We start from the raw sequence: 16,803 nt of genomic DNA on the forward strand, positions 1-16,803 counted from the left end.
TGATATTTTTGTGAGCTCGGACTGCTTCTGGGCGGAGATTTCCCCAGCCAATGAGAGAGCGCAGGTGCCGTGCCCGTGCGTGTCTGAGTGTGCACCAGTGCGAGCCTTGCCTGAACCTGTTCTGTGAAGCCTTCTTCCGTACCTCTGGGCTCCATACACCCAGGAGAGCTGAGCCTGATAGGAGGGGCCAAATTTGAATGTGTATTTACAAACAGCAACTGGAAAATCCTCCAGACCTTACCTTTAACTTTATAAGGACAACGGAGCAGATAAAAAGTAAATATATAAACACATAGAGGGATTAATAAATAACAGACTGTCTATGACAGGAGTAGGCAACCTGTGGCTAAGGAGCCACATGTGGCTCTTCAGCCCCTGTCCAGTGGCTCCTTGAGCCTTTGAGAAAAGAAGTCTATGGAAATTCATTCTATGAATCCACATGTTGCCAAAACTGGATAGCAGTGGCTGGTTAGCTATGGATGCCAAATCCAAAAAAGTAAATTGAATGAAATAGAGAATGTATGGACAGATTTGTTTGCTCTCACTGCCAGCTCTGCAAAATTTAAGTACCAAATAATCATAAATAGTGCCCTGCACAGGGGCCACCTTGTGGTAAAACATATTAACAAATGCTTATTTAGACATAATAGGCTATGTTACCTTGATTATAAGGCTGAAACATGTTTTGCGGCTCCACACAGATTTTTTAAAAATCAATTTTGGTCAAAAATGGCTCTATTAATGGCAAAGGTTGCAGTCCCCTGGTCTATGATATAGTTTGTTTCAAATGAAGCTGGAAGCCTCTGCAGTTGTGGTGAGTAAAAGCCCCACCGCTATTTGTTAATGTTATTACTTTATGTCTGACCGTGAGGATGTACCATTGTTTGCTAGCTTGATGCTAATGACAGTAACGTTAACTCAGCGGGTTGACAAAGTGCCTCTGCTGTTTCACACCATCATTTCCCCCCTTTTACTCTGTGTGATAACATCCCTAGAGAAAATATTAAAAATGCTGGGGTAGGGCTGTCAATGAATATTCTAAATTCGAATTTAAATTCGAATTTGGAAAAAAAATAGACCTTCGAATGTGAAAATTGATATTTGATTGTGGAGAAAAAAAAAAAAAACACCACCGCAGCTGTCCTCTTTGCGAATGGGCGTTGGCCTGGGCCACTGCACTGAACGCACTGCATAAACGCCAGGGCCAGACCGCCCGCAGAAGTGCTGCTGGTCAACAAGCGGTTCTGCTCCCAGTTGTTGCCTCCGTCACCCCCCGGCTTGACACATTTGCTCGCAGCGCCGAAACGGAGTCAAAACTAAATAAAAATGATCTCTCATTTTATTAGTTTGTGAACAACAACAGTAACTCAGAGTAAGATTCAGATTCTGTAAACAATACTAATAGTACGAAAAAATTAAATCTGTCACAAAGATATGCCGATTTTGCCGATATGGCAAGATATGCCGTCTATGTAAAGTCAACTTGCTAATTAAGGAGCCATTATATGTTCAAGTTTTATAAAGCTGCTCAAATGCCAAAGAGAAGCTATAAGTGAGGGTTTCAGACACACAGGGCAGGCTCTACAAGGAAGAAGGAGGACGTCCTCTTCTCTCCTTGCCACGGCGCCGCGTAATGACCGCTCTCCACTTAGTTGGGTATACATTAATCTGAATGTTGTCTCTGTGAGCCTGTACTTCCTGATCAATCAGTTTTACTTCCATTGTCGTTTGGCGCTGTATAAGCCTTTTCAGTAGCGTTGTTGTTGCCTGCAGTGAGGTTTTGGCTTTATCAATTGGCCCCTCTGCTTCATCCAGCAGACAGGCTGTTGTTTGTTTTGTACAGTTCTTGTTTAATTTCCATTATCTGCTCTTTATTATCCCGTCTAAAGTCTGAATTCGTTCAGTATACTTTGCAGTCTAGCATTACCTGCTCTGTCTTTCTCATTCATGTCTTAGGTGGGGGAGCAAATTCAGCGAGCATTGCTTTGTGGTGGCCATACCTCAGTATTTTCTCAGGATTAGTTTCCTACTGTTTGTAGTAACCCTGTTTTCCATCTGAAAACAAACACTTTGCTGTTATCTGAAAAAGCAGTGCTCTAAATAAGTTAATAACTTTCAGAGATGTACAATAATCCAACTCCCACCTTCTCTTCCCCACTACAAAAATCACACCTCTCTGACATTGTCAACGCAAACTGAACCCCTTCACTCTGAACTACGTGAGCCAAGCGGGGAGTGTCGGTGGCGGATGTTAAAGAGAAATTCGATTTTCATTAAAACAAATTGACTTAAACTACAGATTTGAATTAATCGATGAAATCGATTTATCGCCCAGTAGGGCTGTACCCAAATATTCGGATATTCGAATATTTGTTTCTACGGGTAGGTATTTGTTATGAAAATTTGGTATTCGATATTCGTTTTTTTATTTACTTTTTTTTAATTATTATTATTATTTTTTTTTTTTTAACATATTTTTTTGGTGCTAAATGTAGTCTTTTTGTTGTTGGTAAATGTAGGTTATCAATAAAAATCAAAACTTTTAAATTGCGTTGTTAAAAATGTGAAAATATAGTATTGCCTACCAACGGAGCTTGTGCACGGCAGGCTTGAGCGCATCCGTCTGAGGCTGTGGATCAATGCCAAGTTTTACCACTTTATCACTATTACCTCTAACTTGTAGCTGTTTTTTCGTTATCTTTTGAATTTAATATGAATTATGGAACCGTTTCTGACAACGTTTGTTTCCCCCGTTTTGTACAATAAATTATAAGTTTCAACAAGTTTCTTTTGGAGTGCGTGACACAAGTGTGTTTTGAAAACGGCCGCGGACTGTCACCTGCTCAACGCATCAGTACCTTCAGATGCCATGACAGTAATAGATTATAGATTAATAGATTATAATAATGTCAAAATATCATTTACAGACCAATTTAACAGACGATCACTGCTGCCCGACCCGCAGGTCCATTTGCGGGACCCGCGGGTTACAGGTTGACCCGCGCATCACTACTCAGCTCAGTCTATAAATGCTGTACACAACAGTAGACATTATATTCTATTCAGGCCGGCAGAACCAGCAGCACATCGGCTCTACAGTGCACTGCTGATTAACCATTTTATTGCAGCACAGAGTGTCTGCCAGCAACCAATTACTTGCAGAGGCTCCCTACAACTTGTTTCAGCGGTTCCGATGTAATCAGAAGACAAATTAAGCAGGATGACTAGCCAATGTGAAAATCAAAAGAAAGCACAGAATAATGTACTGAAGGAGACTGTTGTGCCATCACATTTTTTTGTGGTTTGAGAGCAAAGATCCGGTCGCCGCTGTGCAAAACTCCGCAATACAATTAGGTCCGAAAAAACCCCGGAGCAGTGCTTCGCAAGGAGTCTTTGAAAGGAGCCGAGCCCGGCGTAAAACCGGGGAGAGCAGGCAGCATGGCTGCAGCACGGCCACAGCAGTCCCTGGCAGGCTGAGATTATGTGTGCTGATAGATATTTCTAGTAAATATTTGATGTGGGAATGTGATTTTTTTTTTATTATTATTATTTATTATTTTGTTGTTGTATCCAAAAATGACTGAGGCTTTTGTTCCAGTGATGTCCTGTATTGTTTCCTCCAGATCATCACAACAGATGAAGCGGAGAGGAGAGGTCATGTATACGACCGCCAAGGCTCTACCTACCTGTTTGACCTGGACTATGTGGAGGATGTTTATACAGTGGATGCTGCTCACCAAGGCAACATCTCCCACTTTGTCAACCACAGCGTGAGTGTCTTTAAACTGTGCACCTTTTGATTTGTGAGATATGATAGGTGGTGTCACTATTCCGATCCGTACAACCTACCTGATCAGTCCTGTGCATTCATAACTCAACAGAGATTAGGAGGATGTGACATGGCTCACTCATTAGCTACTTCCAGATACTATATGTAGTTTACATATTCTATCATACCAACATATCAGATTTAAGTATGCTGGGTCACTGAGAGGTTGCTCCTGGGCCGGATGTGGTCTGCAGGCTGCCAGTTCAATAGGCCTGCTGCCTGCCCTATGATTTCCATGATGTGGAAAACACTTAAGGAATTGTGGAATTTGGCCTTTGACCTTTATTCAATTAATAACAGCACAAAGACAAAATATTTAATGTTCAAACTGATAAACTTTATTGTATTTTTGTAAATAAAAACTCATTCTGATTTTGACACACATTGCAAAAGATGTTGGGACAGGGGCAACAAAAGTTGTGAAATACTCAAAAAACACCTGTTTGGAACACTCCACAGGTAAACAACTTAATATGTAACAGGTGATGGTATCATGATTGAGTGTGAAAGGGGCATCCTCTAAATGTTCAGATATTCACAAGCAAGGGTGGTTTCTTTGTGGAAACTATAGTGGGCAAACAGTCCAACAGCTTAAGAACAATGTTTCTAAATGAATAACTGCAGAAGAATTTATGGATTTCACATCTGCAATCCATAATAGGGCTGGGTGATATGGACAAAAATTCATATCTCTGTATTTTCAGGCTGAATGGCGATACAAGATATATATCCTGGTATTTTCTACGAAGTGGGCTACATGTTCAGTTGCAAGCTGATCCACGGCTGAAGTCCTCTGTTATTTTTGCTGCATGTGTTTTTCCACAGTAGGGCAGGTAAAAGAAGTTTACCTGTTGGAGGTGAGCTGTTTGCAGAGGTGCAGTAAGAGCCTGTTGTCTGCAGCTCTTCATCATCATCTCAATATGGCTGTTTCTGCTTTTACTCTTCCTCCCTGATGTATTATTAGAATTGTCTTAATTGATAAAAAAAAAAAGCCGCTAATAAAGTTTCGCTAATTCTGTAATAAACATACCGGTATTTTAATTTTTATAGTCTTAAAAATAAATGTCCCTGTTATTTTATTATGTGAAAACTTTTATTGTGAAGCAGCAAAATAAGGAAGTGTTGAGTTTTTGAGCAGCAACTTCACACAACTTCTAATACAGCTGATAGTGAAGATGAAACCGTAAAATAAAGCAGATATCTAAAGTAAAAACAGGATGCAGGAGAGAAACTAAACTCCAAACCACAGAGATTCAGTTAGAAGCAACAAAAGTACTGAGAGCTGAACACACAGAGACTTATAAAAACGTCTTTCTCTCTGGTCACCTGGGGGTTATTCCATCAAGCAGGCTAAAGGCAAATCCAGGCTTCAATGGCCAAGTCTGGATAATGTGAGCCAGAGTTCTGTTCCATCAAAGTGGCTAAGTTTAGTCTCACATCGGTAACAATGGAAACCATGGTTCTGGCTAAGCCTGATACATCAAGCTAAACTCTGGTTTCCGTTCTATCAACCTGAACCACAATTCCATTCCATCAAGGTGGTTAACCTGAATCCCAGCCTAGTAACCATGGTAACTTATGCTGCCTGGCAGTCCTGGTCTGTAGCAGGATTAGCTCCATCTATGATCAAAAAATAGACAAGAACAGACACCTAAAACACAGTTCTGACAGTGCTTTTACACTCTCACAAATGTCATGTAATGATAAAATAATATGTAGATCATAAAATATATAACATAATTAATCAAAAAACAATAACTATTAAAAAACAAATTAAAATGTAATAAAAATAAGATAATTAAAAAAACACAACAATAAAGCCAAAATCAAACTAATAAAAACAAAACTATAATAAAATGAAACTGAGGCGTTAAAAAAAGATTGTATATGTACAGCAAACCACATGCATATGTGATTGCCCTCCCATCCCCACCCTGCTCTGTTTCCAATTGGCTAGCAAATTGACAGCCAACTAAGGTCAACTGACAACGGCCATATAAGGAGTGCATCCAAGAGAAGGAGAGGGATATACCCAGACAGACACAGAGACAGAGCAAGAGAGAGTAAATTAGGAAATAATAGCATGCCCCTTCGTTGAGGATCCTGTTGATGAGGAGGCCCACATTGTGCAGAGGGCCTTCCAACCACCACCAGCCCGAAGGGTCTTCCAGGATAGGACCAACCCATTGATACAGATGGACTCCTGTCTGTGGGAGAGATACTGGTTCAGCAGGCAAAGCATATGTATGCAGTTTGCTGGAACCACACATTATAAAGATCACACGCTGCAGCCAGTCTCTGACCACTGTGCAGTAGTGTTGCAACGGTAGACCGTGGTACTAAAACACCATGGTACATATGATACCATAATGTTGGGGTACTGTAGTAGGCTACTACGGTACCTCACGGTACCACTACTGTGGGATAAGTTCAAAGTCCAATCACAAGAGGGTAAGTGTCCATGCGCCGTCCAATAACGGCGCGTGCTGGCCACCTGGCACTCAATACGCTGCTGCAGTGGTTTGTTTTCCAGTGACATTTCAGGTATTAGCTGAGCTGTTGAGTATCTTTAAAGGGAATTTCTGGTTTATTTCAACCTGTCTCCTATTGTCCTAAATTTGTTTCAAGTGACTAGTGACATAGAAATAATAGTTAGCATGTTAGCCGTTAGCCTAGATACAGCTGTATCGTCAGACCTGTTAAAACGTAAGTGAACGGGCATACCTTCAAGTGCAAAGTTAGTCCACTAAACAAGCTTTTTTTCCACAAAGACCGCCTCATATCATTAGGATAAATGTCAGAGAACATATAGAAAACGACATGTAAACGTGTTGTCTTGCCTTACCCGTGTGCTGCCATGTTTGTTTATCCCTCTAGCTCTGCTTTCCAAAGCACGGCTGAAATATCGCGAGAACAACCAGCGATCTCATAGTGTGCCTAAACAAGCCACAACAGTTGGAAGGCAGAACCGGACAGTAGCCTGAAAAGTTCATTCATTTATTTTATTAAAGATTTATAGAATAATGGCTGACTTTTTGCCAGACATCGACTTTGTGGAGGAGGAATTTGATTTTGCAGAGTTTGATGGCCACCCTTATTTATTTGAGCCAGAATACACTGACGATGAGCTTCGTGAAATAGAAGAATGGAGGAGGAGGAGAGAGAGAGAGAGAGTCGCAACAGGTAGAGGACGAGAGAGGAGGAATGGCTGCTGCAAGGCTGCATAGCTCTGGAGATTGGTGGTGTAACGTTACCTGTGAATGCTGTGCCCCAGTGCCCACAGAAGAGGAATGCCTCTGTTGCAAGGAATGGGACCAGTTGCAGCCTTATTTTCAAGGTCTGGATGTGACCGAGGACGAGACACCTCCACCTGGAGTAACGTTAGTATCCAGCTGGGCTTTATCTAGAGTTGGCGAGATATATTTCGGCCGAGCTTCGGAAAGCAGAGCTAGATGGGAAACAAACATGGCAGCACACCAGTAAGGTAAGACAACACGTTTACATGTCGTTTTCTATATGTTCTCTGACATTTATCCTAACGATATGAGGCGGTCTTTGTGGAAAAAAAGCTTGTTTAGTGGACTAACTTTGCACTTGAAGGGATGCCCGTTCACTTACGTTTTAACAGGTCTGACGCTACGGCTGTATCTAGGCTAATGGCTAACATGCTAACTATTATTTCTATGTCACTAGTCACTTGAAACAAATTTAGGACGATAGGAGACAGGTTGAAATAAACCGAAATTTCCCTTTAAGCAGTGAAAGTTATTTATAAGCAGTGAAAGTTATTTATTTCTTTTTACTTGTAGGCTAGATTTGTTTATATACGCTACAGTGATTTGTTTTCCACAGAGCTCTATGGTGCAAGCGTTTTACTCGCATTTGCGACTAAAAAATAGTTTTGAGCGAGCAAAAAACTAACAAACAAAAAAAAACATTCAGGAGCATGCTGTGCGAGTACAGATTTCAACCAACAACAGAAACAAAACGCAAATCCTGCCGGTTGTGGGTTGAACTGGGGTCACAGACAGGAATGTGGCGGAGGCTCCGCCATATTCCTGTCAAATACGGCGGCCATAGTGCTCGACCAAGAAGCCCGGCTCCAGGTCCAATGATTTCCTCTTCGTTGGTGTCATGACTCATGACTGCCCAGACATACCTGAACAACCGAGCCGTGGCGGCACACAGGTATGTGACATGTCAGAGGAGAAACGAGCCGTTCACATTTCTCTCTTTGTGATAAGTAACGGTCCACAAACCTCACCGCACTGAAGGGACTGTTCTTAACTTATCAGAGGAGGAGGGTGGCTGGTTGATTTTTATTTTATTTATTTCTTTTATTTGGATTCCCCCTATGTTAATCACTATATATATATATATATATATATATATATATATATATATATATATATATATATACAGTACAGGCCAAAAGTTTGGACACACCTTCTCATTCAATGCGTTTTCTTTATTTTCATGACTATTTACATTATAGATTCTCACTGAAGGCATCAAAACTATGAATGAACACATGTGGAGTTATGTACTTAACAAAAAAAGGTGAAATAACTGAAAACATGGTTTATATTCTAGTTTCTTCAAAATAGCCACCCTTTGCTCTGATTACTGCTTTGCACACTCTTGGCATTCTCTCCATGAGCTTCAAGAGGTAGTCACCTGAAATGGTTTCCAACAGTCTTGAAGGAGTTCCCAGAGGTGTTTAGCACTTGTTGGCCCCTTTGCCTTCACTCTGCGGTCCAGCTCACCCCAAACCATCTCGATTGGGTTCAGGTCCGGTGACTGTGGAGGCCAGGTCATCTGCCGCAGCACTCCATCACTCTCCTTCTTGGTCAAATAGCCCTTACACAGCCTGGAGGTGTGTTTGGGGTCATTGTCCTGTTGAAAAATAAATGATCGTCCAACTAAACGCAAAGCGGATGGGATGGCATGTCGCTGCAGGATGCTGTGGTAGCCATGCTGGTTCAGTGTGCCTTCAATTTTCAATAAATCCCCAACAGTGTCACCAGCAAAACACCCCCACACCATCACACCTCCATGCTTCACAGTGGGAACCAGGCATGTGGAATCCATCCGTTCACCTTTTCTGCGTCTCACAAAGACACGGCGGTTGGAACCAAAGATCTCAAATTTGGACTCATCAGACCAAAGCACAGATTTCCACTGGTCTAATGTCCATTCCTTGTGTTTCTTGGCCCAAACAAATCTCTTCTGCTTGTTGCCTCTCCTTAGCAGTGGTTTCCTAGCAGCTATTTGACCATGAAGGCCTGATTCGCGCAGTCTCCTCTTAACAGTTGTTCTAGAGATGGGTCTGCTGCTAGAACTCTGTGTGGCATTCATCTGGTCTCTGATCTGAGCTGCTGTTAACTTGCGATTTCTGAGGCTGGTGACTCGGATGAACTTATCCTCAGAAGCAGAGGTGACTCTTGGTCTTCCTTTCCTGAGTCGGTCCTCATGTGTGCCAGTTTCGTTGTAGCGCTTGATGGTTTTTGCGACTCCACTTGGGGACACATTTAAAGTTTTTGCAATTTTCTGGATTGACTGACCTTCATTTCTTAAAGTAATGATGGCCACTCGTTTTTCTTTAGTTAGCTGATTGGTGCTTGCCATAATATGAATTTTAACAGTTGTCCAATAGGACTGTCGGCTGTGTATTAACCTGACTTCTGCACAACACAACTGATGGTCCCAACCCCATTGATAAAGCAAGAAATTCCACTAATTAACCCTGATAAGGCACACCTGTGAAGTGGAAACCATTTCAGGTGACTACCTCTTGAAGGTCATGGAGAGAATGCCAAGAGTGTGCAAAGCAGTAATCAGAGCAAAGGGTGGCTGTTTTGAAGAAACTAGAATATAAAACATGTTTTCAGTTATTTCACCTTTTTTTGTTAAGTACATAACTCCACATGTGTTCATTCATAGTTTTGATGCCTTCAGTGAGAATCTACAATGTAAATAGTCATGAAAATATATATATATATATATATATGGCTGAAATAACTTCAGTGTTCAGTGAGACGCTTCTTGTAGCCGTCTACCAGTCTCCGACATTGGTCTGAGGAGAATTTGCCCCACTCCTCAATGCAGAATTCTTTCAGCTGTGAGATGTTTGAGGGGTTTCTTACATGTACAGCCCGTTTCAAGTCACCCCACAGCATCTCAATGGGATTAAGATCTGGGCTTTGACTCGGCCATTCCAGGACTCTCCATTTCTTAGTTTTCAGCCAGTCCTTGGTGGATTTACTGGTATGTTTTGGGTCATTGTCATGTTGCAGGGTCCAGTTCCGCTTCAGCTTTAATTTTTTTACAGATGGTCTCACATGTTCATCAAGTACCCTCTGATAGACGATAGAATTCATGGTGGATTCTATGATGGTGAGCCGGCCAGATCCTGCTGCAGCAAAGCATCCCCAAACCATGACACTTCCACCTCCATGCTTCACAGTTGGTATGAGGTTCTTTTCCTGGAATGCTGTATTGGGTTTACGCCAAACATGTCCTCTCTTCTGACGTCCAAATAATTCAGTTTTAGACTCATCTGTCCAAAGAACATTATTCCAGAAGTCCTGGTCTTTGTCTATGTTCACTCTGGCAAACTTCAGTCTGGCCTTCATGTTTCTCTTAGAGAGCAAAGGTTTCCTCCTTGCACACCTCCCATGAAAGTTAAACCTGTGCAGTCTCTTTCTGATTGTAGAGGCATGCACTTTCACATCAACAGTAGCAAGAGCCTGCTGTAGGTCCCGTGATGATACTTTAGGGTTTTTGGAGACTTCTTTTAGCATCTTGCGGTCTGCTCTCGGGGTGAACTTGCTTGGACGGCCAGACCTGGGCATGGTGGCAGTTGTTTTGAATGTCCTCCACTTGTAGACTATTTTCCGGACGGTGGAACTAGCATTGCCATACATCATGCTTAGGGCTTGAGATGATTACATTAACATATGGTTATCTTTTATATCTATGAATTAACCATGACACAAAGCAACCAAATTAAAATAGGACACACACCATTGTGGATTGTCTGTTCCTCATCCTATAGCACATTCCATACATTAAAGGGGATTTTCCTTATTTTGATATAATAAGGGATAGAGCTTACAGTTGACTCCCAAATGATGAGAAATAGATAACTGATTCACTCTCACCTGCATTCACTTAATAGTTTTCCTCATCTCCACTGAATTGATGGATTTGCTAAATATCATTTTCTACAATCAATAGATAAATGTCATGTGATTATTTCCTATAAACTGATCATTTCAGAAATGTCATAATCTACAATCAATTATGTGATAAATGCGATGATTCACATAAAATAGTTTGACTAAATGCATCATCTGAAATTTACATAGGAATCAGCAGATAAATGTGATAAATAGTCTATAACTAAAATTAATTTACACATTTGGTGAATTTCATTAAGCATACTTGAATTGTTAGATTTAATAGGTGTTCTTATCTACATATATTTTGTCCCTTTGATGCGGGATTTATATAACATGATATTATGCTGAAAAGCTGAATTTTCTTCGTCACTTACGCATTTAGCCTGTCGGCAATAGTCTGCCACGCCACCTCCCTTGGTTTATTAATTGCTGCAGTATTGCCTTTTTCCGTAATTATATAATTGTCCTTATAGTCCTCATACACTTCCATAAGGAGCGTTTGCTCCGCCACAGAAAAAGCCTCCGCCTGCTCCTTTCCTTTGCTTTTTGACATTTTGCAACATTTTTGGCACTCGACTAGTGGGGGCTTTTTATTTTCCCTGGGCGCGTGTATGAGTTGAGGCTTAACAGGTGAGGCTTGAGTTAGCGTCAGTTGGAGTCAGCTGATTTCACTTGATGTAACGGGTTGGCGCTAGATTCAGACCTGCCAACCTGTACGCATTTTGCGTACCAGGCACGCATTTTGACATCAAAGTACGCTGCTACGATTTGATGCTCTAAAAGTATGCATATCACTCGATCGCACATTTCGCCGGTTTCAGTGTATTTGTCTATGCAAGATGTTACTCAAGTTGATACCTGGTGAATATAGATGCGTAGGTGGAACGAAAAGATTTCGGCCTATCAGATTGCTGCATATTGCCCCCCTGCCCTCCCACCCACGGCTGACTAAAAAAGATGCGCTTGATTCAGTTCCATCCAGTTAGAGACAGTACACTGTCGCCCTCACCGTCAAGATAGATGAACCCTCTTCGCCCACACCTCTGGGTAGTCCTCAGTGATTACTCTATCAATTCAAACAACGCTGACAGGTAAAATGACGTAAGAAATGCAAAATTTGAGAGCTTTGAGAGCTTCTGTCTGTAATCAGTTAGCTTTAGCTTGTGTCTATTAGAGCTAGCTTCTATCTTAGCAGTTAGCTTCTGTCTGTTAGCAGTTAGCTTCTGTCTGTTAGCAGTTAGCTCTTATTAGCTCCTCACCGTCAGCTCAGACCGGAGTTACCGTGTGTTCAGTCCGGTAGACAGTAGCACCTTCTCACGCCCGTTTAAGAAATCTCACTCCACCACCAAGTCCTTTTTTATTTATTTTTTTACACCCTCTAGTGTGTTCACTTGTGTGTGTGTGTGTGTGTGTGTGTGTGTGTGTGTGTGTGTGTCGGGGGGCACGTGTGTGTGCACGCCCAACGGGGCCAAACTCCGCCGTGCGCGATACAGAGAGCAGGGGAGGATTGTAAACGCGCGACCATGTAGAGACAGAAATGACACGCGGTCTGTAAATAAGATAAATAACGTAAGGCTATTTAGTTTGTTTAATAAAAGGACAAGGTATAGACCTGTTCTATTGGAAAGGTTACCTTAAGTGACTTCTTTGTGATCTGGCACTATATAGAAAATAAAATTAAATAAAATTAACTTGACCTTCAAGGGGGGGCAGGGCGGGGTGCCCCCCCTAATAAAATGGTAGGGCAAACACTGAAGTAAATAGTGTCAAAGTCGCCTGTTGTCGATGCATTGCTGGTGAGAATTGTACCAAGGTAAGCAAATTGCAGACAAATTTACATTCAACTGTGTAATGAAACCATGTGCCCTGCCTGAATAACTATAATACACTTATGATAAAAAGACTTTTTGTTTGATGAATCTGCTGAATTTCTATAAGAAAAAAACAAGGCAATAAGAAGAGAGTAGTTCTAATAGGTGTCGTACTACACAAGAACATGATGAGGAATGCTAATGTAATGCACTTGTCTATGATCTATTATCTATTTCTCTATGAAATTGCATGAAAATAGGATTTCGCCATGTGATGTTTCAAAATTTTCTTGGGGGAGAACCCCCTGAATCCCACTTGAAATCTTTCTTTTTGTCACAACAGGACATATTACTGTATTTTTTAAGCAGATGATCAATGCTACCATCAGATTGATGAAATTGACCTTGATCTGCGCCATAAAACAAATATTGGGCATCTATGGACATATGTGGGGCTTAGGCCTATAGATATGAATATGTAAACGTACGCTCGTTTCTTCTGTTTGCCACATGTGCATATTGACTTTTATGGTAAAAAAAAACAAAAACAAAAAAGTGCCGCCGTGTCCGCATATGTTCATGACCATGCCCAAGTGTCTGGTAAGGTAGTACTCATAACCTTTCTTCAAGGTTGGCAGGTCTGTAGATTGGGAATTGGCATTTAGTCAAACTTCAAGCTTACACCTTAGCCTGGATATCCTTAGCTATGTTGATGGAATACCCCCGTGCAGACAGAGGTGAGGAGTAGGGATGGGCAAACGATCAAAATTCATTATTCGATCATCAAAAAAATTAACGATCAATTATCGATTAATTGATAAGCGAGTATTTCAAAAGAGAGAAAACAAAAGAGTGCAGTGCAGACTGTCGCCGCAAGAGAGCGCAGCTGCCCCAGTTTTGAGCTTCAACCCCCCTTGCCAAAGAGGAAGAATAGCGCGCATGCGCAGTTCACCCCTGGGTGTTTACAACCGTTGCCTCCGTCTTTCAATGGCATAGTGTTTTCAGAGGCCTCAGGGGAAGCTGCCAAGGCTTTGGAGAGCAATGAGATCCTCTGTCTGTTTCTGATTTTTTTTTTTTTTGCCTGGCATAGGTCCGGCGGGAGTCTCGTAGGCCTGTTGAGCCGCCGTGCTCGCCGGGCGGGGGGTCTAGTTGGCACGGTGGCTCGCCGGACCTATGCCAGGCATTGTAGGGGAAACACTGTGACTGTCGATCAAAATCGATCAAAAGCCTTAACAATCAATCATCGATAATCAAAAATTGATGCCCATCCCTAGTGAGGAGAGTCCCACATCACACGGCATGTTTGAGGAGTCGAAACGAACTGGTAGGAGGAAAAGGCCTACAGTATTGTACGTGTGCTACTGTGGTAACTTCATTCATCTCACAGACTGATTCAGCATAGCTTGTGCAACATATAGACCGATGTAGCACTGTAGACTAACAAACAGACAGATTAAACAGATAAGCAGCTCTGTGTCTCATTGAGTGTTGATGGAGAAAGAGTGAGTGAGTGAGTGAGAAGGTGGAGCTGTGCGGAGAGTGTGAGAGAGGAGAGATGAACACTGGTATGCATAATGTGACGCAACTTCACCCGATATCGATATAAACAGTATTGTCTAAATCTATATCTTGCTTGAAAATAAATCAATATATTGTACAAAATCAATATACCGCCCAGCCCTGATCCATAATATCATCAAAAGATTCAGAGAATCTGGAGAAATCTCTGCATGCAAGGGACAGGGTTGAAAACCAACATGGCCATGACCTTTGAACCCTTAGTCACCACTGCATTAAAAACCAATATGACTGTATAAAGGATATTACTACATGGGCTAACTGTGCGTTCACACCAGACGTGAGTGAAGCGAAGCGAAGCGAATTGCACGCGCGTGACGCGAGTAACGCGCCGCCCGTCACGCCCGAGTTTGGACGCCTGACCATTTTGTTCATTCGCGCGAGTAGCGGGGAAGCCGGCTGTGCTAAGCTAGTGCTAACGTTCATAGTACAACCATTCTGCAAACTAATTAAACACACATATTTACAGAACTTACCAAGTAGACCAGTTTCCTCGGCAACTTTCACCCAAGCCTGCTCCTTTTTGTTGCGGTCTCTGCAGAGTAGACATGTAGTATCATATAGCCCCGGGTAGCCGCACACAGCAATGATAAGTTTCTTCTTCATCTCGGCATCAACAACTGGACGTCGGGGCGTCAAGACGTCACTGACGACCATGGCGGAGATAACCACCATCGCTGCTTTGTTGTTTACCTCCTCTGGAAGTCCCAGATGCGTCGGAGGGCCAAACGCCGTCGTTTTTGGGTTCACCCTATCCTGCAGAAGCGCATCCAGCTCAGCGAGTTTCACCACCTCCTCCAGGAATTCCGTCTGGATGATAGCCGCTTTCAGCGGTACTTCAGGCTGACTGGGGCCCAGTTTGAGGACCTGTTGGCGAGGGTTGGCGCCAGGATCTCCCGGCAGGACACCAACTACAGCCGCTCCATTTCAGCTGCGGAGTGTCTGTCCATCTGTCTCCTGTAAGTAGCAGTTTATTGTTGTTGACACACGCCAGTGACGTCGGGAGAATCTCAACGCTGATTGGCTTTCGCGGCACAGCGTCACGTGAATTCGCCTCAAAAGTTCAATATTTTCAACTTGAGCGATGAGGCGTTGGACGCGAATTTCGCGTCTATCGCGCCGCGCTGAACGCCTCCATCGCGTCGCGCTAGACGCGTCCATCGCGCCACCCGGCGCGAATTCGCGTCTAATCGCGTCTTTGCATTGACTTTGTACGTAATCTTGACGCGCGAATTTGCGTTTGGTGTGAACGCAGCTTTAGGAGCATTTTGGAAAACCATTGTCAGTAAACACAGTTCATCTCTGCATCTACAAATGCAAGTTAAGACCCTACCATGCAGAGTGAAAGCCATATATCAACAACATCCAGAAACACTGCCGACTTCTCTGGGCCCGACCTCATCTGAGATGGACGGACACAAAGTGAAAAGGTGTGCTGTGGTCTGACAAGTCCATTATGGACGTTGTGTCCTCCAGGCTAAAAAGGAAAAGGACCATCTAGATTGTTACCAGCTCAAAGTTCAAAGGCAGCATCTGTGATGGTATGGGGGTGTGTTAGTGCCCATGGCATCATTGGTAACTTCACATCTGTGAACGCACCACAGTGTTTCCTCTAGGATTTTTTTCAGCAGCGGGGGTGGCGGGGGAGGGGGTGAGAGACATCCCTTGGCTGAATACCGAGTACTGAATACCGAATGCCGTTTTTAAGTTTTTCATTAGTTTTTGCAGATGAACCCCCTCCAGATTAGTGTTGTCACGGTACCAAAGTTGGGACCCACAGTATGATACCAGTGAAAGTATCACGGTTCTGAGTAGTATCAGGATACCACAGCAAAAATGAGGCAGATGTGCCTTTTGTCATTTATAAAAAGATAAATCACTTTTCTATAGTACATCAATGATATTTCAGTGGAATAAATTACTTACTGACTTATTCATACTTCAAAAACAGCATCAATAAGTGATTAATATGGAGGGATCAAAATAAAATAAATAAATGAAATAAAAATCAACCAGCCCCCCCCCCCCCGACAAGTCCCTTCATAAGTAAAGAACAGTCCCTAAAGTGCGGTGAGGTTTGTGGGCTGTTACCTGCCACAAAGAGAGAAATGTGAACGGCTCGTTTCTCCTCTGATACATCACATACTGTATGCCACCTTTGCGCACCCACACAACTGTAGCCTAATTATGTATGTGTCACGTAACCTCAGGTCACGTTCTGGGCAGGTCAGTTCAGTTCAGGTCAAAGAGCAGCACAGAGCAAGTAAGTCAAGATCATGTCGAAAAGTTTACTGCAAACGAAGTGGCAAATATTATCTTGGAGGGCATCATTGCACTTGGTTGACTATTTTTCTATTATCTTCGATGTAAATATTGTATGTTTCACACATTTTTGACTTGT

The 16,803-nt window shown here is 42.5% G+C and overlaps 1 protein-coding gene across 3 annotated transcripts in view; it reads left to right on the top strand.

Moving 5' to 3' along the window:
• Positions 1-16,803, top strand: part of LOC125892017 (histone-lysine N-methyltransferase SUV39H1-like) — a 46,067-nt gene that overhangs the window by 11,583 nt on the left and 17,681 nt on the right. For 2 of the 3 annotated variants that reach the window (XM_049581735.1, XM_049581734.1), the window contains exon 4: positions 3,624-3,770. In XM_049581735.1, coding sequence (XP_049437692.1) covers positions 3,624-3,770 — 147 coding nt within the window. Of the gene's footprint in view, positions 1-3,623; positions 3,771-4,533; positions 4,714-16,803 lie in introns of those variants that run through there. The other variant, XM_049581736.1, reaches the window with a different exon arrangement.

Source organism: Epinephelus fuscoguttatus, linkage group LG7, assembly GCF_011397635.1.
Source record: "Epinephelus fuscoguttatus linkage group LG7, E.fuscoguttatus.final_Chr_v1".
In the NCBI taxonomy this organism is placed as follows: domain Eukaryota; kingdom Metazoa; phylum Chordata; class Actinopteri; order Perciformes; family Serranidae; genus Epinephelus; species Epinephelus fuscoguttatus.